General features: G+C 45.1%; 3 protein-coding genes across 4 annotated transcripts; 2 read left to right on the top strand and 1 right to left on the bottom strand.

Annotated features, from left to right (window-relative positions):
- Positions 1 to 700: 700 nt before the first annotated feature.
- ndufb6 (NADH:ubiquinone oxidoreductase subunit B) lies at positions 701 to 2,434 on the bottom strand. Its single transcript, XM_035416872.1, has 4 exons — positions 2,134 to 2,434; positions 1,687 to 1,779; positions 956 to 1,000; positions 701 to 860 (listed from the first exon to the last, which is right to left on the bottom strand). The coding sequence occupies exons 1-4, from the start codon at positions 2,311 to 2,313 to the stop codon at positions 789 to 791; spliced, it is 390 nt and encodes a 129-aa protein (XP_035272763.1). The 5' UTR covers positions 2,314 to 2,434; the 3' UTR covers positions 701 to 788.
- A 2,514-nt stretch (positions 2,435 to 4,948) lies between these two features.
- Positions 4,949 to 5,997, top strand: LOC118228343 (transmembrane protein 215-like). Its single transcript, XM_035419804.1, has one exon. The coding sequence runs from the start codon at positions 5,104 to 5,106 to the stop codon at positions 5,701 to 5,703; it is 600 nt and encodes a 199-aa protein (XP_035275695.1). The 5' UTR covers positions 4,949 to 5,103; the 3' UTR covers positions 5,704 to 5,997.
- Positions 5,998 to 9,253: 3,256 nt separating this feature from the next.
- On the top strand, positions 9,254 to 22,279 carry LOC118227333 (PRELI domain-containing protein 1, mitochondrial-like). 2 transcript variants are annotated; one of them, XM_035417672.1, is made up of 6 exons: positions 9,254 to 9,392; positions 10,591 to 10,779; positions 12,176 to 12,401; positions 16,743 to 16,856; positions 17,310 to 17,388; positions 21,355 to 22,279. In XM_035417672.1, exons 2-6 carry the CDS (start codon positions 10,688 to 10,690, stop codon positions 21,492 to 21,494), a joined length of 651 nt encoding a protein of 216 aa, XP_035273563.1. In that variant the 5' UTR covers positions 9,254 to 9,392; positions 10,591 to 10,687; the 3' UTR covers positions 21,495 to 22,279. The 2 variants fall into 2 exon arrangements, with proteins under 2 accessions (XP_035273563.1, XP_035273564.1); XM_035417673.1 differs by lacking the exon at positions 9,254 to 9,392 and adding an exon at positions 9,571 to 9,867.
- The last annotated feature ends 3,764 nt before the right edge of the window (positions 22,280 to 26,043 follow it).

Below are 26,043 nucleotides of genomic sequence, written 5' to 3'. Positions count from 1 at the left end.
GAATATTCAGTACATATGTAATTTAAAAATAAGGTGATCTTAGAAGCTGAGATTTTAATGCTGTGTTTGTGAAAAGCAAACTTAATCATTTCTCTGACATTTGCTACCTGTGTAAGAAATAAAAGCTATCCATATCCATTGTGCATAGTTCAAGTGTAAAACGGTCATGTCAAAAAGACAATTGAAGGGGTCAGTTTTAAATATTCCTATGGATTTTACACCTCAAAATGTAAAATTCCATTTCTTCAGCACAAGGTGATGTCACAGAATATTAATATCTGATACGTAAATATTATTTTCATAATTCCATTTACAGATTCTTCATCAAATTCCAAATTGCACACAGGAAAGGACTACATAATTAAATATGCCAATAGTACTGCTGCTGACAGTGTATGCCTTTGATTAAATGTTTAACTCTTTCTCTTCTATGTGGCCTTGCTGGTTGGTGTTGATGATGTCCTCAGCCCCATCAGCATCTGATTGTCACTTCCGATTGATCAGTGACATGCACTCAAGTCCTTAAGTTCATAGCTTCAATAGGCTTCAAACATTTGTCATGCCAGTGGTTGTGATCCAAATCAATTTTGGTTGTGCTTTGTACGCACAAATCAAATACAAAAATGACAGTGGTGTTTGAGTGAAAGGCAATGACAACCGTAACCTTTTATATGCTGTATATACGCACCGTAGATAACTGTATTTGTAAATCTTTGTTTTATTGATAAATAAATGATTTTTACAACAGAATGACATATAATCATGCTTTTTGACTTTCGTCCTCTTCTTTAATGGTGACCATGGCCTTCTTCCTCAGGGAGGGCAGGGATCATTTCTCCCGTTTCCAAAATCGTGTCTCCCTGTGAAATGAAGAGAACCAAACCGTAGGCATAACACAGTACATAAGTTTAGTGATCATGAATGAGTGTGTGTCAAAACTTAAAGAGGTACTTACAGGAAATAGCTTGGGCTTCATCTCCACAATACCATAGGGTCGTTTCTACGACAGATAAGCACGGTCGACTTGTTATTAGAGGGCAAAGTTCATTTCCGTTGCACAACATATTAATGAACTGTATAATAGGGCTGTTCATGCAAAGGAATATCCCATGTGAACTTTTGTACATGTCATCAGTGTCTAAGTAAACTCCTTCCACTAAGAAAGGCTTGTGACTAAGGCACTGCTTTTCCAGTAGTGAGATTTTGAGATTGCAATTAATTTGAAATTCCCCAATGTGTCTCTGTATTGTGCAGGCAGTCTATGTGAATTGTGTGTACTGCAAGGTTACAATACATTAATTAATTGAATTGTGAGACCAGTCATAATTATTTGGTTCACAATTGCAGCTTTAACTGAATGAAATACACCTGGTAATTCTACAGACAATAAAAACTAAAGGGAAAACAAACTCTGTCCATGCACTCCATTGATATTAATTAAATAACTATTTGAGATGATTCAGCATTTTAGTGATTGCTTAACTACTAACAAGTTTAGTCTTACTGATGTCAAAATGTACCCAGAGACAAACAAGAGTACAGATACAGATTTAATGTGAAGATCACAAACACCCATACGTAAACACTGCATGCACCATGAACCAAATCATGTGCTCGACTCTCCCAAAATACTAGCAATATTCCACAACCAAGCCAGTTGCTTAAATAAACAGAAAACAAACTTACTGCAACGTGGTACTTGACATAGTAGTGTACAATCCAAGCTGGAATTATCACCCTTGTAAATGCAAACACTCCGGCATTGTACGCTTTAAATGTCTGAAACAAAAGCCAGTATAATGAATTGCATGCAATTTATCACCATCAATAATATAACAAACATCTCTTTTAAGTATCGAACTCTACAACTCTATCTGTTCTCGGCTAATACATTTGTTGCCGTTTTTATTGACACGATTGTGCCGATTTCCAGTTTTGTATTGTTATAACTACAAACGTCATTCTAACCGATAAACATAACATTGGCGTGCTGCTTTGACATTACTGGCGGCAGTGCTCAGATTAGATAAATTAGCCTCAGATTTATCCTGTTATGTCCGTCGAGAAGGACATATTAATATTCATAAGCACTCAGAGTGAAACTATTGAGAGCGCGATCTAGCTATAACTCACATAGAGTCTCCACAAGCTTTTCGGCTCCAAAAATCTTGCCCAGAATTTCTCCACAGCTCCTGCAGGTTTGGGCGGAAGAACGGGCTCCCGGGGACTCAGTTCTTGATCCTTGAGCCATTGCCTTCGTAGTTTTGTCAGCTGATCGATGCGGAGCTTTTCGTCTGGAGTATAACCAGACATTTTTAGGCAGGGCAAAACAGCAAAATTATTTTTCAACCTTCCCTATCCGCAAACACCAGTGAGGACACTCGTCAGAGTCAAGTCGCTTATAAATGACGTCATTCATTTGAACACAGCGTTCGATAGTTCTCTTTTAGCGACAACTGGTGTTTCGGAGTGGTAATTCTGTCATCATACACCAATCCTGACAGACATTTATGATTTTATGTTTGACAGTACAACCTGATCCACAGTAAGCACTCTATGCATCTACTAATGGGAGCACTGTGTATTACCACACACTACGAGATAGTTACAAAGAAAATTAGGTAATTATTTAACATTACAACATAAATTAAAATAAAAGTAATATTTTCAGGTAGATTTTTCTTGGAAAAAACAACCTAAAAATCGGAGAGAACATTCTGTAGAGGTAGTAGAGGTACATGGCAACAATATTTGCCACTTTTTGCAGTAAAGTGTGACAAGTATTATGTATGTCTTGATGTCTTAATTATTATCTTATGACCCGCTTCAGACAGAACCATTAGCACAGTCATTTAAAGATTGCCATTGTAAATCGATATAAACAGTACCCAGCAAGACCCCAGGAACACCCTGTACCCAGAAACTCAAACTCAATCCCTTGACCCTGGAGTCAATGTGGCAGGGTTTTTACGGTTGATGGTGCAACTGCGACCGAGCCATTCCAAGGAATAGGAAGTGTCAGAGGTCGCGAGTGAATTCCAATGAGGCAACAACTGGCAAGTGGTGAGCTCAAGCATGGCCTGCACCTGCTGAAGCAGAAATCTCAGCCAGGTCTCATCCTCCCACACTGTCACACATTCACATTTGTGAATGGGTAGATTAATCTTGCAGCCTCTTGACCACAGTAAGACAATTTCAAAGTATATACTTTAGCTATGTGTCATTGTCATTGACCACAGGCAGAAGACAGCAATTATGCCAGTGAACATGCCAAAATATGTGTTACATGCTTCACATTATCATTTACATCATCATACAAAGAATCATACCCAGAATGGAAGAAATCCACTCTATTTTCTGTCAACCACAGACCCACTCAAATCTAAGTACCAAACTGCAGTTCCATAGCTCCAATTACTAGATCTTATTCAATAATAATTCAATTATCTGTTTGATAATTTCTTATCATTCTGTTTTATCCTGTAAATGTTTAAAAAGTGTTCATCATTTTTCACAATGTTCTCTGTGTGTTCTTTTATGTGCCATGCAGTGTGTCATTTCTACCAGATGCATTGAACAAACTGGGCACCATTATATCACTGACATTACTGTATATGATATGCTCATCATGGCAGAAATCAAATCAAATGTGTATTTTTTATTGTTGTGTGACCCTTTAATGGTGTATATGAACCCTTGGCATTTGGACCCTTGGTGGTGTATAAGAACCAGTTAAAGTTTTGTGTTAGTTTCCAAACTAGAAAAACAACTGTCAAGCCTGGTTACTTAAGGGAAATCAGAAAAATATATACTGTACGTTAGCCTGAAGCATTACCTGTCTTGGGTTACCTCGCTAAACATGTAACTGCAAATTTGACAGAGTGGTAGAGACTTCCCGAGACCTTTGCAAACGATGCCTGCACCCAAGTCAGTATTAAGTTCAGTTTTGATTTACATGAAGGAACTGGTTTAGCAGCCAGTAATGTGTTGCTGGGTCAGGTAAGGGTTAATGTAAAAGATACCCGATAAACGATCTGCTCAAATACTTGTTGCAAAAGAGCACACAACGCATTCAGCACTTCAAACAACTTGAACTTGAATTCCTCAAAGGTATCTAAATTTCCATGGCTGTGGAGGTCCACTAAGATGTTCCCTTCTAAATTTCTCAGCAGTTTTGAAGGGGGGGTACAATGTTTTGTGACCAATTCATAAAATTATGTAACGGAAATGTTTTGGATGGTCGTCATACTGCCAGTGAAACCAAGAGCCCGTTATATTGGTTCAGACTAAAACTGTACGGATATATTAAAATACCAGCAGTGTGGTCCTTTAAAATAAAAATATGGGTTTTATAGATCAATTGTATATGAGAGGCCTTCACTCAATTAATCACCGCTCTCTGTTACTTTATGAAAATCAGTTTAAAGTTCCACGTGATTCTCAAGAGAGAAAATATTTCCATGGTATCCACTGGTGGCTTGATTTACACCCTTCTTCGGTTGGAGGAAGAATATTATTAGACAGTCAGGCTGACTTGTGGGCGTTCGTTTCTATCTTGAGATTATATATTTTTATTCCAAATCAATGCAATCGGGTGGTTCAGTTAAAAGCAGCTCAGCCAAACTTTTGGTTTGCAGTCTTTTGGTTCGAGTCATGAAGCACTGAGGGGAGACTGAAGTCAATCAGGTTATTTACATTAAGCCAGCTTTGCAGTTGTTATTTGGCATACATGATACATGTGAACTTATTATTAATTATGCATGATGTTATGAATCAGGTAGAAGCATAATTAAGCAGTTGACACCCTGTGCATGGTTATACATTTTGATAATTGGGACCTAAATGCCATCTCAGTGTGCTATAAAGCCTGCACACAGTGTCCCGCTGTCTTTTGTGCTTCTCAAGTTTCCTGGCATTTATTTACCAGGAAGTGGGGTGGTCACTATAAAAACACCCTCAAGCACGCCCTCCCTCGTCTTCTCCATGTTCACATTGATGTGACACATTTCGGTGGCTCACGTTGCTGACAGAGAATTGTTTCCGAGAGCCAATTTTTTTGCCAATGTTCTCATTTCCTTTGCTCTCGTGCGCGCTTTCCAAACGATGACGGTGAGGGCGGACGGCATCAACCCGCGCACGGGGATGGTGGTGGCGATCTGCAGCGTGTTCCTGGTGTTCGGTTTCATGTTCACCGTTTCCGGCATGAAAGGCGAGAAGCTGGGCCGGGTCCCGCTCCTCGCCCTCGGGCCAGCCATCTGCCTGCCGGGCGTGGCCGCCATCTTCCTGGCCAATAAGACGAAGGGCTGCACCAAGTGGCCCTCCTGGCGGCGCCGATGCCGGCCCAGGAAACAGCGGGGGGGCCCGGAATCGGGAGACGACACCATGTCCACCACCACGGTGGGGGAGAGCAGCCGCCTCATCCAAGACGTGGAGCAGAACAAGCTGCTCCGCTACCTCCGGGACCTCTACCCCAAGAGGGCCTTCGCGGCCGCCAGGGAGATCTCTGATTACTGCGCGCTGGAACAGCTGTGCGCTCCGAGGGAGGGCGTGGCCTTTGTCTCAGCCTCCGGCAGTGTGGGGCACGAGCCCCGCGACAGCTTTGTAGTGCTGTCCCCTCGGGACGGAGCCCACAGCCCCTATGCCTCTTACTGCTGTCAAATCGATCCCAAGGACTTCACATCGGGCCACGAGACTATGGTCTGACCTGAGGAGCTTCAGAGGATGTCTGTACTCGCCTGACTTAACACTCGGGAATGTATCCACTAGCAAGTGCTGTACAAGTGAAAATATAGAGGTGATCTTCAGGACTCTCTTCATATCAGAAAAGCACACTGACATGATTTTTCAATTACAAATGTATGCTCAAACAACACTGTCAGAGTGGTAAGCCCACAAGAGCTGATGTTCAGAAAAACATATGAACAACTGCATGATATCAAAAATGTTGGAAAAGTTCATTAAAATTTTTCATATTTATAATTTCTTTTTTTTTTTTACATGTAAGAAGAGGTGAGTGTGTAAATGAGGTGTGTTTTAAATCTCAGGGAAACAACATTTTTGCAAAAGTACATGAACCTGGGCATGAAACTTTAATGAAAAAAGAATGTATTAATGAATAGAGACTGTCAAATGTATCTATTGTAACGCTGCATGCTGTTTTATAATGTATATTTTAAAACAGGAGTCAGATCATTTATCATCACGCTTGATAGTGTGCTTTGTTCACCACTTAGGACAACTGTGCACTAAAGCAGAAAATGATTGAACTCTATGCTTTTGATTATTTTTGTAATTTAGAATTTTTCATTTTTAAAGGGGATTGTCCCTGTTTCTATAGCTTTGTTGGATAAGTATTGAATGTTTCTAAGACAGTAATTGTAATAATCATCTAAATGGAGCCATTAGTATTTTTTAGCAAATTAAGAAACATTGATGTAATTTAAAACTATATTTGAAGTGATTCTGCAGCTTTCCGCATAAATATTTTTAAAAAAATATACATTTAAGATGAAAATTTTACATGTTTAGAGTAAGTCTCTGTAACTGTCAACCTCTAAGAATCAGAATAAAATTTATTTTATTTTCATTGATCACAGATTTAAATTTCAAAATGAAAAACTAAAATGAAGGATAGATATTTGCATTGTATATCTACGTCTCTTTCTCGTCATTATATTTGAAAATGGTCCAAGACATGGATATTTTGCCCTATTTTATTACAAAAACATGTGTGTGTAGCTCTGTATGTTTAAAGCTAAAAAAAAAAATCTATACAGGCATTATGGAGTTTTCAAGAGTTTCCTTGTACATACATTGTACATATACATTTTGATTTCTGAGTGGCACAGTATTACAGGAGCTATCTATCAGTAAATACTGATATGTTTAAATTGTATTTACTAGAAAAATAAACCACCCATACATTTATTTCTTTCTAAATTCCCTCCTTTTTTCACTTGAATGCTCTGTGTTGAATGTGGATTTTGGTTGGGTCTACAGTTATTACATTGGAAGCAAGAGGTCTCATACAATGTATCATCACCAAAAAAAAACTGTAGCTTAGTACTTCACTAAAAAAGCAACATCTGAAATCATTTGCTGAGTGTTTGTGGATCATTAAATCGACCGCTAAATTAATGTAGTATTACACTTTTTGTGTCTTATGCAAATTTTTGGCTAGCCATTTTGCTGATTTTTTCGTCACAATAATTCACTGTGTTTATTGGTTCAATCAGCTGAAATGTTTTTTACTTGTCTTCTGTCATTTTGATTCATTCACAAAATTTTCTGGACATAATTTTCTGGCCACACCCTGAGTGCAACCCAGAGAGCAATCAAGCTCTGTGTAAACAGAACTGTGTGCAGGTCTGGTTATGCAGCTGCTTTTTATTCCAGACTCATCTGTTTTAATCAGCGCCTGACCTTCACAGTGGTGGATGTTTACTGTTTCCACGCCCTCTTCTGACGGATTAGAGAAGGTCTTAAGCCAATCAGGAATGGACATTTTACATCCCAGTAACAGTGCTGTCTTGAATGGTAGGAGGATCTGCAAAATCCCCCCTTACAGATATACAATTTTATGGCTGAAAACAAGGAGACCAACATACAAATGGAAATGCTTGTGCTTTGTAATATAATTCCATGTTGCATTATGCGTGGGTTTGTCTGAGTATGTAGTCTGGTACTCACTATGGGTGTGGGTATGAAGATGACTAAGACACAACCTTTACAGGTGAACATTTTGTGCTTTTCAGTCAGTCTCTTTCATACGGAAGGCATCTTTACCAGAGGTTGAATTAATCAATAGCATCTTTGCTGTGCACTCAGTAATCTGTCGTTATTTCTCTTCTCAGCATCACACAACACATTATCACTAAAGTTATGCTTTCGCCCTCTTCATCGAGCATAACAGACATGGCTTAGAATTTGTTTGGTTGTGTGTATTCTGTTCAAACCCAAAAATGCCCTTACCTTGCAACAAAACCCATAATAAACAATAAACCCTAACATCACTCATTATGTGATAAGAAAGCGTACAATTTGTCAGGAGTCCAATCTTCCACCAGAGGTCACCACAGTATCACATTAAAGGAACTGATTCCCTTCGTTCAGCAGTCTTCTTGCTAAGGCAATTTGTTATAACACTCAGGCTTCAAAAGATTAGGCAAACAGCAATGTTACGAATCCACTGTGATCATAACCATTTGTGCCACAAAGCAGAAATATATTTGAATGGTTTTAAGTAGAACACCCATCTCACTCCCTTTGGATTGTACAGTGCCAGAACTACCTTCTTCCCAAATGAGCATTGACACTGTTTTCAGAAGACGTGCAATGACATTACCAAATTAAATTGGTCCCCTCCTGGTTTCAGGTCAATCATACAGTGCTTCTGGCTGACATGTTGGTGTGCATTACTTCTTTTTATAAGAAAACAGCTCATGCTTACCAGATGTGGCTATTGTATGCACTAACTACTGAGGTGTGCATAATCAAAGTAAAGTTCACCAAAAACTAGCCACCCCACCATCTTTGGAAAGCCAGGAAAAGGACTGTTTTTTGTATTAAAATCAACAGACAGTTCAGACTTGAGAAACCAGATAGTTTAAGTAAGCTGTGTAACTGAGGGCTTTAATTGATCAATAAAGGTTGAAAAACTTGGCCAACCTGGAGCTCTCCAAGGGCAAGAGGGATTACCTATGTTGTAGATGATGGCTTGATATTTGCATAAATGTAGACCCTGAAAGTCTACAGCTTCTTTTCCTCATTGGCAAAAAGTCATGAAATGCACATTGTGATTTCTTACAGATTTAGTGAAATGGAAGTTTGCTGTTCACTGCAACATGATCTATCAACCTGTATAATAGTGCAGTCAAGCTTAGATAAAGTTAAACTTCGTGAATCTGGGAGAAAAAACAAGAACTTTGGCAGTTATAAACACTACCACGATTAGTTTCACCAAAAGGATGAAGGACTCATTTTATGACTGCTGGCTAAAGGTTCAGGATCAGGTAAAGGATCAAAGCCTTTCTTACCATAACAGATTGACACGCATTTAAATTATTGAATTTCTCAAATAATTAGTATTTATAAAGTCTATTATTTTTGCTATTTCTACCAGTAAAATTATTTTTTATACTTTAATTTAGCAGTACCAGACGGTTTCTTTGACTTTCATAATAAATAAATAACATTGCGTGATGGTAAAGAAAACCCACAGTGTAATATTTACGAAATCTACACTTGTTAATTCCCCCTAGCAAGCAGCTCCCACAAGGCATCACGTGTTTTTAGCAAGTTAACCGGCCAGGCAAGGACGGCCGACATAACGCCCGCTAATTTAGCAACTAGCTCCTAAGTTATCTTTCTTTTAGAAGCAAGACATATTTTGGGTAAGTCAGCAAATTTGTCAGACAATGCTCTCCTGTCTGCTACAATGGATGTTGCAAACGAGTTTGCATCCGTTTGTGTTGGAATATGACTGCTTCTAGACAAGCTATCAAGATAATTCGACTGCCATGACGTTATCATACATAGCTTGCTAACATTAGCTTGGTTAGCTGCACTGGAATGTCAGTTGTCTGTAGCTTTCTATATAACTAGCTAACCTTAGTCTGAGTTGGTTTACGTTGCGTGTTAGCTAAAGCTAAACCCTAAAATAGCTAAACGAATGCATTTTTGTTGTCTAGCATAAATAGCGCTAACTCGCTAGCTTATATACTAACATGTTTAACATGCTAGCGAGTTGTCAGTGTCATGCTGTATCATTGAAGCTGATGCTAATGAAAATCGCTGAAGAGAAGACATTCGATAGACGCTTCATTTGAAAGGAGACACTGCTGGTTAACAAGCTAACCAGTATGCAAAGTACGTTAATCTTTCGTTATCACCACGCCACTGGTAACAAACGTGCCGACCTTTGTTGCCGGTAAGGTTAGCTTAGCTAGTCTGCAAGAATACGTTCAGTGATCAGTTTCGGCTACATGTCAATAATTGCCGGAGAAGAAATCTAACCTAATTTAAAAGTTAAAAGGTAATAAGTTAGCTAGGATGTAGCTGTTTGAATGAAAATTTATGACAGAGCACACCTATACCAATATATTACCCCTTGTGACTTACGTCACTCGGTCACATGTTCAGATAAGGTCAGATGGAATCGTTCATGTGCAACTTGATCAGCGGCGTTGGTTACCCTGGATGATGCCCGCTGTATGACTTTAGCTGAACGGTAGGCTGTCATTGGCCGGAAAAGTGTGTGGGCGATCATATATCACTGAAGGTGCAGTGGTCTTAAGATTTGCCTCTAAAAACTGCTTGATGAATAGTGCAGTGTAGAAGTAACAGAGCAGGAACCAGTCTAGATTAAGATTGCAAGGTGCCTTGATGGATCTTAAACAGTGCTAAATGTGTGTCGACAGAAACTGCTAAATAAACAGCTGCTCTTCAATTAGATCCTCAGGCGCTGATGATTAATCTTACAAGTGGTACATGACTGCTCTTCATGTTGCTCTTTAGCCAGTTGAATATGTGAATAAATGGAAAGCCTTTTTCAAATGAACTTGACCTCACCAGTCTCTGTTTGTCTGCTAGTTTGTCTGCTTTAGGGAGCCATGCTATGGAAAAGCACTGCTTAACGGAGACAGCAATCTCTTCCTAGTCAAGATTTCCATCCACCTGCACGGGAACAATGGGGAAGTATTTTGTAAATGACGTGGACATCAAGAGCACGTGGGACCAAGTGTTCTCTGCGTTCTGGCAGAGATACCCCAACCCATTCAGGTACCTTCTCCTTAAATGGCAGCCTAATCTGCGACCTGGACAGGTGGTGCTTGAAATGGTGCAGATATGTTTTAATTGCAATCAAATGGCTGTTTTCTGAAACCTGTGATCTGCATGACTTGTTGCTGGGTCTGTTGCCTTTTTAATAAAATCTTTTTTGCCCCATCACTCATTCCTGATATGATTATATTATTATTCCCCCTGTCGTTTGAATATGCAAAATGAGCATTAATCTGTGCCCGATTGCATTTTCTCCTGGTTAGGCCTAATCTCGTAGGAATGGCATTTTCAGGGTTTGCAGTGAAAAGAATTGGGCCTGTGTTCACTAAGAACCGAGACTGAGCAGAGGAGAAGTGAAATGGATGGAAGGGAACTGGGCGGGGCTCGGAATGACTGGCTCCTTGTGACAGTTGCATTCTGGGCACTGCTCGCTTGCTGCAGAGCTTTGCGCTCTGCTTCGGCTCAGAGGAGCAGCCAGCGTCCTCCTCGTCCTCGTTTTCCCTCTTCCTTTTTTCACATCGCACAGTGCCAGTAACCCTGGAGCCACGTGTGGCCAGTTTGCACGAGTGGGCGGGCCTGTTTGAGAGTCTAATAAAGCCCTTTTATTTTATTTTATTTTTTCTTCCCAATGCAAAAATAAAAAAATGGTGTCTGGGGCTGTGTTGTTTACTTAACAAATGTTATTGTTGCCATTGACAGGGAAATGAAAGGGCTTTATGCATCTGAAAATTGGGTCCTGTGCTTCTGCAAATTAGACAGGAGTTTGAGAAACACCTCACTAGACCTTTCCAATGACAATGAAAGTCAAACTGAATGACTTGTGTGCCTGCCTCTACCAGTCGGGGCCATTGGCTTTGTCTGCATCATCTACTCAAAGTAATTACTCATATTAATATAAGAAATATGTTTTGCCATTGCACAAGTAGTGTGATGGCATGATTTTAGGTGGAGAGAATTATGTCTGTGAATATCGCTATGGCCACACAGTCACTTGACTTGTGCAAGTGAGTCCTCTGGGACAAAACCACAACTGGGACACATGAGCAGAACTCTGGGAACCTATTTGGGGCCACCCAGAACACCACAGGGGACATGCCACTGCCCGGAAAAGTCCAATATTATTAAACAACAAAGACAGAGTGATACATAATCTTCAAAACAATATTAAACAGATGTGTTGTGTGGTACACTGAGTATATCATACAGTGAATACATTTCCCATCATCAAGAGAAGTCCATGTGTTTACATTCTTAGGATGATTTGTTAGGAGGACATGTTTACTTTGACTGAACGGGTGTTTGCCACACGGTTGTATTATGAGGACACCATAATACAACCTCTCATTTGTCCTGTTGAGCCGTAATGGCTGCCGCATCTGTCCTGCTTGTCTCTCAGCACCCACGTTCTCACGGAGGACGTGGTTTACCGCGAGGTGACGGCCGACCATCGGCTCCTGACCCGCCGCCTCCTGACCAAGACGAACCGGCTGCCCCGCTGGGCCGAGCGGTTCTTCCCCGCCAACCTGGCGCGCTCCGTCTACGTCGTGGAGGACTCCATCGTGGACCCCCGAAACAGGAGCATGACGACCTTCACCTGGAACCTGAACCACACCAGGCTGATGGTGAGGCTGTCATGCATGTGTGCCCACACACTTACACACACAGGCACACGCGTGCATTGCAGCACACACACGCTCACGTCCGTGTATGAATACAGTCGTGCTTGAACCGCTTAAGCACAGACCGTTTCTCTGTCTCTTAAAAATGAAAGCCGCACGAAAAAAACAGAACTGTTCTAATGGAATGGTGTTTCCAGTTGCGCAATTGCAACCCTACAGACGGAAAGCTACGCTCCCATGGTCTGGTGCTGTTAGAATGTTGCTGTACAACAGGTATTCTGAAATATGAGCTTCGAGGCCAGTAGTACTGCTGGTTCTCATTCTTCCCCTCTGGTCTGGACTGATTTGAACCTGGGGCACCAGGTGTGTTAAATCTCTAGCCAATCTTTGGCATTAATCTATCAGTTGACCATCAGGTAGAAAAGAAAAGCAGCAGTGCTACTTGCCTTGAGGACCAGATTTCAGTATCCATGCTGTAGAGTTTAGTTTCTTGAAAACCAAAAACAAAACACAGCACATCACCCAGAAGGGTTTGCCAGGAGCAGTTTTCCACATATGAAATGTGCGGAGGGGGAGGGGTGACGGTGCGCTTGTAGAAGACACCGACGGCTGTAATGGTACACCGCTGTTTTCTTTTGCCGTTCATACCCAGAGAAGGTTTACTGTCAGTGTTGAGGACGTAGTTTTGTGATTTACGCTAAGGTAACGTGAAGATTCCTTTCGTTCTCATGGTTTCTGCGAGCGCTCCAAAGCCACGCACGCTCGATCAGCGTCCCACTCCGCCGCCGCCAGACCCTCCGAACGGGGTCACTCGCGGACAGCTAGGTTCCGCTCGTCCGCCGCGGTCGGTCGCCCGGCCGACGACCCCGCTCGAGCCGGCCCACGATAGCTGCGGCGTCGAGCGGGAAATGTCCCCCAGAGCTGCAGGCGTCCGCTAGCCCCTCCCTCCCCTGCGTTTCACATGGGCCTGCTGTTTCGCATCCGTCCCCTCGCCCCGCTCCCTCCCCTCACACTAGAAAGGCCCGAAACCACAGGCTGCGGTTGGGAATGCATGGTTCTGTTCTCAGGCCCTGGTTGTTTGGGTTGTGGTAGGCTGTGTCATTTTTGAGGAGAACCCGTGAGGCGTTTTGTTGAGTGGTGTGTCCTGTAGGCTGGACAGGGCGAGTGTGGAACACCATCATGCCCCTCCCTCCAGTACAGCACATTCGTGACCACGAGGCCACAACTCAGTCACCAAACAGATGTTTCACATCACATTCTCTCTGTCTCTCTCTCTTTCTGTCTGTTTGAATCTTGCTGTCTCTCTCGCTCTTGCTCTCTCTCTCTGTCTCTCTCACGCTCTCTCTCTCACTCTCTCTGTCTCTCTCATTCTTGCGCTCTCTCTCTCTGCCTGTCTCTCATTCTTGACACCAGAGGTCAGAGTGTGCTAAAACGTTGGGAGCAGCAGCATTGAGGATGGCCATTTGGTTTCTCAGTCGCCGTGCCTAAATGTTTCCAGGGGTATTGCGAAAGCGTGACTCATGATGTTAGTGTTATTTTATTGCATTAAATTATGTGCATATTAAGATATACTTTGTAAAGGGGTTCCTAGCAGAAATTATATGTCCAAGCCACCATACATTTTTAAACTTGTAACAATTATCTGATTGGTTTACCAGCCTGTGACATTAGACCACTGCTACTGGTACAGAATGCTGTTGCCCTCCTGGTATTGGACATGCCTAAATTCACACATGCCACTGCACTTTTTGAACAGTATTTTTGATGCACCCTAAAGGTATCATGCCAAGGTTCTCCAGTAGGAGGCATTGTTTCTTGTTGGTCTATGAATTATGTTCCATTCAGCACCAACAGCAGTACGCTAGCTCTCAGCCAGCATATTCAACTTAGCACAGCCTTGTGTGGAGCCATGCACTCCTTTCTGACAGTAACCGCCCATGAGGCTAGTTAATTAGACTTAAACTTGCTACCTTTTCCAAGCTGACTTTTCAGATGAGTCATGCCAGTAGCTCGTTATTTTTGAGGCATAATTTCCATGGGAGCAACAAAATTTGTTTGGGGATGAAAATCCTCGCGTGGTTGTCAGGGGAGAGGCAGGTTTCAGTGCCGACGCGTTCAAATGGAGTCAGAGTTGCCTCTGAGGCAGTGCTGCTGTATTGCGTTTCTGTAGCAAGTCCTCATGTGTACGGATGTGTGCTAGGCTTACAGGAACTGGGGGCTCTTAAGAGAAAGATATGCTAATGCATTTTCACTTTTTGAGTGAAAAAGAAGTTTCCCATTTTTTCCCTTTCGGAATCAACAAACTTCATTTGGCATTTATATAACTTGTGTATATACACACACACACACTCATTTATCTATATATATATCTGTCTGTGTGTGTGTGTGTATGCCATTCATTAATGGATATCTTGAATTGAGCGGTTCTGCTTGTGAACGCATGTTAAATGGATTTTAAAGCCCTGAACATCTTGGCCATGGAAGTGTCTGGAAAAGTGTCGGCCCTCAGATGCAATTGGTCCTGAAAATATGAGCTGTTATGTCTGGTGTCTATGACAACTTAATAGATGACCTGAATGCATTTCCTCAGTAATAGTGTTGGCCGGCAGAATCACTGAATACCAAGTGTCCAGGAGGGAGAGTCTGCAGCCTGGCTAATTCTGCCAGCCTCGGGGGCAGGATGATGTCATTTGACATAATGACTATGGCGGAGTTGGCGTTTTTCCTCCCCCCTCTGCTGAGTTCACTTGGTTCAGTCCTTGACTTCAGCGCGGAGAAGAACATTTACGTGGACTCAAAGCGGGGGAAACCACTCCAGTGTCCATGCCCTACGGGGAAGGTATCCTTAGGTATCCTTTTTTTGGGGAGCTTGTCCCGAGAAGAGATTTGAAAGTTTTTGCTGACAACCCAACTATTTAATTTCCTCAGTAGACAGGACAAGTTCTGCTGGCTTTTTTACCATATGGTGTGCATTTTACGATTGGAAGGTAAATGGTACCAGTAGTGTCTGCAGTACCCCATTCCTAACCCTGGAGTTCAGGAGTGGTTGTGTAAGCTGTGTGTCCTCATAGCTAGCCTGTTGCGTAAACCCTATTAAAAATGTATTTTTGGTTTGTCCTTCGACTTATACTGTCGCCCTGCTGGAGTACCCTGTAGAGCTCGCTGCCCATGTGCTTAATGTACAAGTGGGGAAAGGCACACGTGGCTGTCACAAGGCCAGGGTTAGACCCTCACCTTTCGGCACGAAGCCCACACCTCTCGCCGTCAGTCGGTGCGGGAACGGCTTCGTGCTCTCGAGCGAGAGTCTGACGGAGAGGAACAGAGCGCGCGTGCACCCGGCAAGGCCACCGTCACTCGCCAGCCATTGTTCTTTTCACGAGCTCAGAGGTCCACGACGGCTTCCTCATTTATTATCGATCGCGAAAACTCTCGAGGTCAAACTGCCGTTCCGGATTTTCACTGCTTTGAATGAAAGCAGGTTCTCTGCCAGGCTGGAGAGACGTTTGTAATGCGGTGAGTATGAACATTGCCGCATGGAGAGACAGCTGCACTTGGAAATTGAAGTTTAGATGCAAGGATGCAAGCCAGGAAACAAAGTCTTTAAAAAGAAAGTGATAATAATAAAATAAATTTTGCACCAGAATACATTTTGTGCACCATTTATTAGAGATTCTTTTGTCTTTTGTGTTTCCAACTCCAAACCTTGGACGCCACAAGTCAGGGGCCTGTATTTCACAGTGAAATATGTCAGATCTGTAGCATTTTTTTCTTAGCTTGACAGTTGTAGAGTTATTGTGACATGTGTAAACTATAGCCTTCTCTATCAGATGTAACATCTGGAAACTAGGACAGTTTGCACAGCACTCTTGGGGTGTGCATTTTTTTTAACGCTGCTCACCTGAAACAAACTTTGCTGACTATGTCTTGGCTTGTCTGAATAGTAAGACACACACCACAGTGGCTGCAGGCATCTTAAGATGGTGGCATCGTGAAACAATAAAGAACTTGTTTAGCCTTACTTCTCCAGTGCATTGGCATGACTGTTGTTGCTTTTTTTGTCATGTAAAGCAGATGGTAACAATAGCACATGGGGAGTTTATATACTCGTCCCTTAAGGAGAGAAGGTGTGGTTAAACGTCTGGCCTCGTCTGTGAAAGCTGGAGTGGGAGTGTCTGGTGGCACTGAGCCCTCGCTGGTCACAGTCTCGTGCCAACGGGCAGAGCGGCGTTAGCCTGGCGCAGGCGAACGGCCATTAGCGGATTTCACCCTTAGCAGCTGCCTGCACGTTTCCACCCTCCCCCCGACCGCTTTAAATGTAAAAGGAGTCTCCGCGGTCCTCCGCAGACGGTGGAGGAGCGCTGCGTGTTCCAGGAGTCCCGGGACCGGCCGGCGTGGACCCAGCTCACCCGCGAGGCCTGGATCACCTCCGGGGTGTACGGATTCTCCAGGCCCATCCAGGTAACGCTCCCCGAGGGTCAGGCTGGGACAGGAGCCTGTGCCAATGGCTGGTAGCTTAATATTGAACTGAAGGAGCTGTGCAGTATATTTCACGCATTCTTTCCTGTGAAATCGACTGGAAATCCTGCATATAAAGGAGTTCTGTCCTGTATGTGAAAGTAGGGCATCTGCCTTGACTGTCAGTGTTCTCTGGAGCATGCAAGGTTTTTCTATCAGCCTCGTCCAGCAAGCCAAAACATTGTCAATTTAGCATGGTTTATAGGTCAAGTGATATCGCAGAACATAGAGAGCGGAAGTCACGTAAATATGCAGTGAATGGTTAAAAAAAGCGACAGGAACCTGTATGTACTGTTTGAAAGAGAAATGAGTGAAGGTGGTCTGTTATTGTAGTCTGAGTATGAGCAGCCGGGCGCCCGGGCCCTCCTTTAACCCCTTCCTCTCCTGTGCCCGCAGGAGTTTGGACTGGCCCGCTTCAAGAGCAACCAGACGAAGGCCCTTCGGGGCCTGGAGCTGGCTCTGGCCAACATGCACGGTACGTATCCTCTCCCTCGATCCTTCCAGACTGGCGGCCGCTGCTCCCTCTGATTTGGGTGGGGGGGGGCGGCGGGCGGGCCTGTGCCCCTCTCTATGTTTTCTACCGACCCTTTTTTTTTTTTGAGCTGAACCTAATCTGGTCAGAGGTCCATCAGCACAGGTTGTCCGTTCAGATTAAGCTTGTCAAGAAGTATCATTTTTAAACTTTATGTGGGATCAGAGAGTGAAGCCTATCCCCACTGTCCTGTCCAAACTATTGTGCCCAAACATCCCAGCGTGCACTGCTGCAACTCCCTCACAGTATATCGATGGCTGAGGTGACTTGTCTGGAGGTGACTTTGGTTTGTCTTCCACGCTGCTGCTCTTCCCACTGAAGCTGCTGATGTGTTTAGGGCCTGCTGCAATGCACAGCATACCACACGCCTCTTCATTTCTCTGTGGTCCTTCAGTGCCTAACTAAAGCGCTTTGTCAGCACTGAAACCCTTTAGTGATTAACTAAGGCCCTGTGTCATTACTGAAACCCTTTAGTGCTTAACCTACGCCCGGTGTCCTTACCGAAGCTGTACTCCAGGTCAGAGAGGGTGAGCAGTGCAGCTCTCCCCTGTTTGTCACAGATTACTGCAGGATGTCCGAATGAACCGGAAGTGCAGTCCAGTTGTTTGGCATAGCCCGCAATGACACGAGAACAGAGGGGCTTCTGCCACGCTAGCGCGGTGGAACTGGTGAGATGTTTTAACGAAAAAAAACCTTCTGTGTGCACTTTTGTTTCCTGCCCTGGCACCGTAGCACAGAGCTCTGCCGTACCAGGCTGGTGAGTATGCCACGCACCTGTGCCCTCGCGTGCCAGGTGCTGGCTCAGCGGTCCGCCCGGCGCCGCGCATTCTAGAAGCTCTAGCTTTGTGATGGAGTAGTGGGTAGACAACAGCTGTGGTTCTAGAACCTTCGTAGCCCCATTTCGTTTGAGTTGTGCTCGTGGGTATTGTAGTAGGAGTCAGCCGGTGGTGTGCACGCATGTAGATTTCCCTTTTCCCCCTGTGGTAGAACACTCAAACGCCACCATTTTCAGGTGTCTGTTTTATTAGGTGAGGAGGCTTTTCCGGGCAGTATGGTCTTACTGTTAAAGTCTTGGCCTGGACTTGGATGGTTCCTTTTGATCACAGTGCCCCAGCAGGAAAGGACTTAAAGAATATAGAGTATTAGCAACCTGGGATCAGGCATTAAACATGTTATTACTGCATCTGTCTCAGCATATTATAGATTTTCTGGTCTTTGTATAATAGCATTGATTGGGTGGAATCCTGAGTTCGGGGTTGATGTAACAGCCCTGCTGGACTGCATTTCCCAGCATGCCATATGTTCAGCCGCTTTTGAATCTCAGTGCGTGCTAACCAGCAGCGCTCAGCAGGTGCAGCCTGACCCAGAAAAGAGAAGGGTTCTGCAGTTGAAAGGTCCCATGCTGTGGAGCTCAGGGTTGTGCACAGTGTGTGAGGGAGTATCTGTTGTGTGTACTTTGAAGGGTCTGTAGTGTGTACTATAAATGGTCTGTTGTGTGTACTTTAAAGAGTGTGTCTTCAGCGAGGCTCACAGTGCCCCTGGGTCTCCCTCACTGCTAGCGGTGCTGTTCTGACCCACACACTGGTCTTACTCCTGCTCTGCCATATGGAGAGGAGAGCGAAAGAGAAGAGGCAGAGAGAGGAATTGAGCAAGAGAGGGAATGAGAGGGATTGGAAAAAAGGGAGAAAAAGCAGAGAGCACCTCAGAGGGAGAAGGAGAAGGGCACAACACAGGGAGATAAAGAAGAGCAGAACCAAGGGAGAGAGAAGGGCACGAGAGAGAGAGAAAGAGAGAGAGAGATGCATGAAGGAGGGAAAGAGGAAAAGCACCACTCAGCTGTAAGTGGAAACATGTGTCTCGGTGGAGCTGTTTTTCCTCTCTCTCACCAGCCGTGGATGGGTCAGCTCAGGTCATCAGGCCTGCCAGATTCCAGGCCCTAGAGCTGTTTTGGTCTTCGGTTATGCCAGATTCCAGGCCCTAGAGCTGTTTTGGTATTTGGTTTAGGGAATTTTTCTTGAGGGACTGTCCCCAGTTACCTTATTAACACACTGTAATTCATATTAACAGAGCATAGCTTCACCGTTACCCCCCACTTCCTGTAAACAACACACACAATACCTTAATAGCACACTTTACCAGAACCCTAAAATCAGTCACACTGTTAATACATTGTAACCAACTGGTCACCTGTCTCAGAGTACATTGTGCACATGCTTGACAGCAGAGGAAGGGGGGGCTGTGGGCGGGTGCACTGCACTCCACTCCCCTTCCTGCATACCGGCACCCTGACTCCTCAGGGCAGGAGAACACTGTCCCTGCCTTAATCCACTCAGGTCTCAGGCCTGCTCTGGGCATTTAATCTCCACCCCTCTCTCCCTGCGCCCAGAACTGCTTCTCCTCTCCTCTCTCCTCTCTCCTCTCTCCTTTCTCCTCTCTTCCTCTCCCCTCCTTTCCTCTCTTCTCCTCCTCTCCCTTCTCCTGCTCTGCTCTCCTCTCCTCCTCTCCTCTCCCTTCTCCTGCTCTCCTCTCCTCTCCTGTAAGGTTGGGCTGCCTCGGGGGCAGAGTGCTACACATGGGCACCATGGCGACAGGCCCCGCCCCCTGGCACGTGGCCATAGAGTCTGGTGGAGGCTAAGGACACGCTGTGCCGTCTCTGCAGTGGCTTTTTAGTGTGTGTACGTGTGGTGTGTGTGTGTGTGTGCGCGCGTGTATATGTGTGTGTCTGTGGTGCATGCAAGTGCCTCTGTGTGTGCTGAATGTCAGTGTTGGTGTGTGGGTTCCAGTGTGTTTCTGTGTGTGTGTGTGTGTGTGCGCATGCCTCAGTCTGTTTCCACAGAAGGCTAGAGACTGGGCGCTCTGGACCGCTTGTTTGGCTGGCTGCTCCAGCACTGTTCCAGTCTCAAGAGGAAGTGAACATTCCGCACAGATGTTTGAATCACGTGTTGTGTTATTGTTTTTTTTGATAGTCTGACAATGCTGATGACCTGAGTCGGGTCAGGGAGCTTTGTCGCAGCCCCAGCCGCGCGGTGCGTGCGGTCAGGGTTAGGCGGGGTAAGGGGAGAGCTCTATTATTCGCCCCGTACATCGTGTCCCGGGAGCCCGCAGTGTCACGTTCCCGGTGGGCCGCTCCCAGCCCCTGTGACCTGCTCTTCCCTGGATTTAGAAACAGACCCCGGACTGTGGACACCGAGCGCTGCGAGAATACAATAAGCGTGCCCACGTCACGGTTGTCGAGGACAGCGTACGCATTTTCACACGTTGTCCGTTGTGGGGGGATGTTCTCTGACATTGTACCCAGCTCGGGGGTATTGCAGCAAAGCCCTACCTGGGAATCTGACCTACGGCCTCCTGTTAAGGGTGGGTGGCATTTGTTGGGAATGTTAAATGAGGTGAGGGGGGGTGTTGCCGCCCCAGCTGTCTCCTGGCCTGAGGTTCATTCAGGGACACGGTGTTCTTGCTGGAGTGTGTGTGTTTTGTGGTATGCAGTGCTTGTCGGTGTGTGTGTGTTATATTCTCTGTGAGTGTGGGCCCAAGAGGATTGTCTGGTTGTATCTGTGTTTGTACAATGGACGTGTATGCATGATGTATGTGTTTGTGTAATCTGTGTATATAATGTGTGTGTGTGTGTGTATAATGTGTAGTTACAATGTGCAGCACTCATTATCCTATGTGTGCGCGTGCGTGTGTGTGTGCGTGTAACATGTAGTCATTGTGCAGTGCTCATCATCCTGTGCCCTCTGTGTGTGTGTGTGTGCGCGTGTATAATGTGTAGTTACAGTGTGCAGCGCTCATTATCCTGTGTGTGTGTATAATGTGTAGTTACAGTGTGCAGCGCTCATTGTCCTGTGTGTGTGTGTGTGCGTGTATATAACGTGTAGTCAGAGTGCAGCGCTCTCTCTGTGTGTGCAGGAGGCTCGTCCCCGAGGCCGCGCAGGGATACCGTGAAGGAGGCCTCTGAGAAAGCCAAGGAGGCGGCGCTGGCCGCCACGGAGAAGGCCAAGACCCTGGCCTCGGCCGCGTCGCCCCAGAAGCCCCGGCAGTTCGTGTGACGCAGACCCGCGCGCACGAGCGTGCGAAAACTACCCCCTCCGCGAGCCCGGTCCTCCAGGGAGCGCGCGTCCCTCCCCCCTCAGGGACCCCCGGCAGCGCTCGGCAGGGATCCAGCTGGCTGGACTCATAACCTGTTCATCATCATCATCATCATCTCCCTGCTGAGGATTCTCAGGTACTGTACAGCCCTCAGGCGTGGAAACGGCTGCGTTTACAGGCCAGCGGCCCTGTTTGCACACCTTAAGCTGTGTGCATTCAGCCTGTTTGTGACGCGAAGACAATCGAGGACGGAAAAAAAAAACAGAAAGGCGGAAGTATGAAATGTGTTTCTGCTTTGTTTAGTCTGGAGCCGCGGTAACGTAGGCCTTTCTGACGTCGTCTTGCTTTAAATTTAGATTCTTGTATCTAGGGGTTCGGTCAGTGTGATTTCTTGAAGAAAATCTGAAAGCATTCCTTCTGGTTAGACTGACACTTTAGATTTTTTAAAACCTGTTGTGGATGTTCTTAAGTTTGCTGTGAGTGAGCGAGCTAAATTATAGAATGAGTGAGAAAGCGAATGTGATGTAGCATTTCAATTTATGTAATGAATTTAAGGTAATAATACCTTTCATTTTTTTAGGAAAAGTGTACAGTACAAAGTAAAGGTGCATTGGAATTCTAATGCATCATGCTTTCTGTCGTGGCTCATGAACTGATCCTTTAGCCTGTACCTTCTCTGTCAGTGAATCCTTTTTGACATGTTAAGGTTGAGTTCTAAACAATAAATGGGAGAGTGAACTGACAAGTCTGTGCATCGTTTCTATCCATTTGGAAAATGGCGTCCTTGTTGATCGTGCGTGTTGGTGGATTAACCGACACAGGGGAAATTATGAAAGCTCACCTGTGTGTAGAAGTTCCTGAGAGAGGAAAATGGGTGCAAGTTGCCTGCTGCCCCTGGGACTGTTCTTGGCCCGGCTCTGCGTGATGGTTCTGCGTTACAGCTCTACGGTACCCTCACACGCGGACACCAGGCCGAAACCTCCATTTTCCCGATGCAGGGATGTTCTGCTCCCAGCCTAGAGCCTTCAGACTTAACAGGGGAGGGGGGTCGATTTTGGGAGCCCCATGGAAGTGTCTTAAACCGCTGAGGGCAATCCGTCCCCCTGCCCCCCGTTCTGCACTGAAATCACACTCTCTTCACCTAACAGAACACGACACTTAGCTCTTTAAGGTGCAAGATCACAGATGTGTGATTGGAATGTTCATAACTGAACATTCTATCACTGATGTAATGATCCCTACTGGAGAAAGCATTGTAGTTCTGGAACACTGACTTGGAATTTTGAAAAAACACTCTTCAAACGTTCTCTTCAATGGTTTAATAAAGAAGGCCGTACGCTGTTACTAGTGGAGTATGACGTTTTCCCCAACAGAATATTTGTTGATTTATCTAATACTGGTCTGGTCTACTCTGCAGAGGCGTCAGCAGCCATTTCAGATGCAAAAAACCCTGAGACGCGAGTTAATGGCGTTATCTACTGCTTCCATTGATTGTTTTAATGCTGAGAAAAGCAACAAACCCTGCAGCTCTCCAGGACCAGGGCTGCAGATCCTGGCATAGAGAGCGATGAAAACGCCCCCCCCCCCCCCCCCCTCACGAAATGCACAACAATAGCTACGTTAGCCACGTGAGGGAGGATGTCCTCGTCTGCTCTCTCCGCACCGCTCCCAGGACGCCGCTGATATTGGAACAGCTGTGGTTTTACGGGCTAGCAGGCAGGAAGCTCGCCGCGCCACTTCTGTTCAACGCCGCTACGGTTTGGCCGGGGCTGGCCGGCCCACCGGGGTCTCCCTCGAACCCGTGGTTCTGGACGTACGTAAACCGGAGAGATTGGTGGTGCTGGTTCGCCTTTTCCGCGTGCCCGTCTCGGTTTGTGCCTCACTGCATGGCTTTTGCTGGATTATGTGAGAACCATTTCGTGGGGCTGGGCTTGGAGAGCGTGCAAGTTCTGCTCTCGGCCAACAGATGGCGCTGCGAAAGGCCGGCGCTCAGCCGTACTCTTAACCTGGCCTTTGAAACCAAATTTTAACCCTGGTAAGCAAACATTTGACCAACTCTTTTTTCCCTAGAATGTACATATCATTATATGGGCGGGGCGGCACGATACAAACGTAAATTATTTGGTTTGTAGTGCGCGTGGCTGTTCTGTCTGGTTGCACATTGTACAAATAATGTTTTAGCAAAGTGTGAATAAGGCACTGACACTGACAACCTTTTGTATAAAACTTTTTTATTTATTTATATTACAATGAAAGAATGATACAGCACAATACCTTCAAGTGTGTGCTAGAAAATGCAGCCAGCACCAGGTAAGTATGTGTACACAAAATGAACTTGAATGAGTATTTCACACCTTGAGAATGCACAAAACACTCCTCTGCTAACAGGTACTTATTCACAGGACTCCGGCACAGAACCCCCCAACCCCTTCCCCCTCCCCACAAGCATGCTCAAAGAGAACTCTCCTCTGCTCCAATCCCCCCACCCCCACACCAGCCTGAATGTCAAGCCAGCCAATCAGGGCTCTTCAATAAAATGCACAGCACCCAGTCAGGGATCCATTCTCACTGATACAGGACGACGTCGACAGAACAAACGCTCCAAATTCGGGGATTATACTCCTCGTATTTCCCCCGCTGCAAACGTTAAAGATCTAGTGGGGAGCCACACAAGACATCCTATATCCTACAAAAAAAAAACAAACAGTGCCCAAAAGCATGCGAAACTTGAATTTGAAATGACATTTAAAAAATCCCCCCCTTTCTTTCAAGCTGGAGAGAGCGCAGGAACAAAAACAACTGTTTAAAAAGCAGGAATTCAGTTCCATGGGGGATGCTGTACTGGTGCCAATACTGCAGGGGAACTTGAAGAACAGACTCTTTTGTTGCCCCAAGTGACTCTGTGTCCTCTTTCGACTCTGCTCTCCCCCTGTCCCCAGCGCACTTCTAGCCCGAAATGTCTCCCCTCCCTCCCCCGGTCCAGTCCCTCCTACAGACTGCTCAGCAGTGTGTTCTTTCCTTTAGTCACTAGTTCACTGCTTCCGGGGTCGCACTTTCGGTGTATGTGTAAGAAAAAAAAATCCTTAAAAGAATCAGCCCCTCTCTGTGTTCTCATAGAAACAATAGTTTAGCATTTTGACTGGTCTTTAGTATTTCACTCAAAGTCTGAACAGGAGTACTCTTTTGGAGGGGGGGGGGGAATATTTCCATGAACACCGATTTTGTGTTCAAATAATTCTTTAGCATTTTAGTTTCTTCCATGAAATAAAAATATATATATGTTGTTTTTCAGGGGCATAACTGAAGCGCCTCTCCACTCCGCCAAAAAAAAAAAAAAGTGTTCCACCAGAACAAGAAACGCCTAAAGGTGACAGTGTGGCAACCTCCCCGAGTTCTTTCACCGCAAGGGCCCACCCTTCCCAGATCATTTCTGTGCTCCTGTACCTCAGAGATTATAAATAGAAGTACGTGCCTAAAATTACACCATCAACTACGGAATGTTCCAGAAACAATCTCTCCCAATGCGTCATGGTTACCACAAGTTGCTACTGGAAGGTTCTGTGCATGAGTTTATTATTATTATTCTCAACATTTAGTCACCGGTTGTTCATTTGACCAACAAACTGAAATAGTAAAATTTTAGCTATTAACAGTCATGTGTTTACTCAACAAGAATGTAAACTTCACACAAAGAAATCCTTACATTTCTCTCTCCATCGCTTCCAGAGAAACTGGACCAGTAAAATCAACTTGAAAGAAATGGAGAGTTGGTCACAAAATTCACCAAAAAAAAAAAAAAAAAAGCTGAAATAGTCCCGTTTCTCATTCACACAACCTTCCCACCCAATCCAAATCCCCCCCCCCCCCCCCCCCAAAAAAAAATCCCGCAAATCTTATATTGCTGTTTTTTCCTCATAATAACAGAGGGATTCCATGACCTTCTAGCGCAGTCATGGAGCTGACACACTGGGAGCAGACTGAAAATGTTCAGCTGCCATTTTGGATTAGGTTTTCACTCTACTCCCAGTCACCTGCTGTTCAGTTAATGATAAACACGAGAAGTTCAAACGAAAATTAACAAAATAAAAAAATAAAAACACCATGGGTTTGCTGGTTTGTCGGGAAGGAAATGCTGACGGCCAACCCGAATGGTAACCAGGGATGTTATAAAGCTGCCATGGAGTCACCGACGTGGTCAGTGTGATGAAGATCGACGGGACTGGGGGGACGGGGGTTTCTCAGTGCGAGCTCTTCTTCGGCCCTGAGCGTGGGGGGCTGGGGGGCGAAGCGTGAAATGGGGAATGATGTAGCCCCCTGCTCGGGACGGGAAGGAAGGGGGGGGGGTGTGCCAGGGGAGGGGGGAATGTCTAGCGGGGACGAGACCTGAAGAGGGGGGAGACGGGGTTTGGGGTCAGTGGGTTCGAGAGGGGGAGGGGGGTAGAGGGGGTGTGTTCACAACAACAGTCACCGAGGCTCACCAAGGCACAGGACGAGACCGGAAACCCTGCT

This window comes from Anguilla anguilla, chromosome 5 (assembly GCF_013347855.1).
Source record: "Anguilla anguilla isolate fAngAng1 chromosome 5, fAngAng1.pri, whole genome shotgun sequence".
NCBI lineage: Eukaryota > Metazoa > Chordata > Actinopteri > Anguilliformes > Anguillidae > Anguilla > Anguilla anguilla.
Note: the sequence above shows the minus strand (reverse complement) of the source record. Positions and strands in the feature narration are given on the sequence as shown.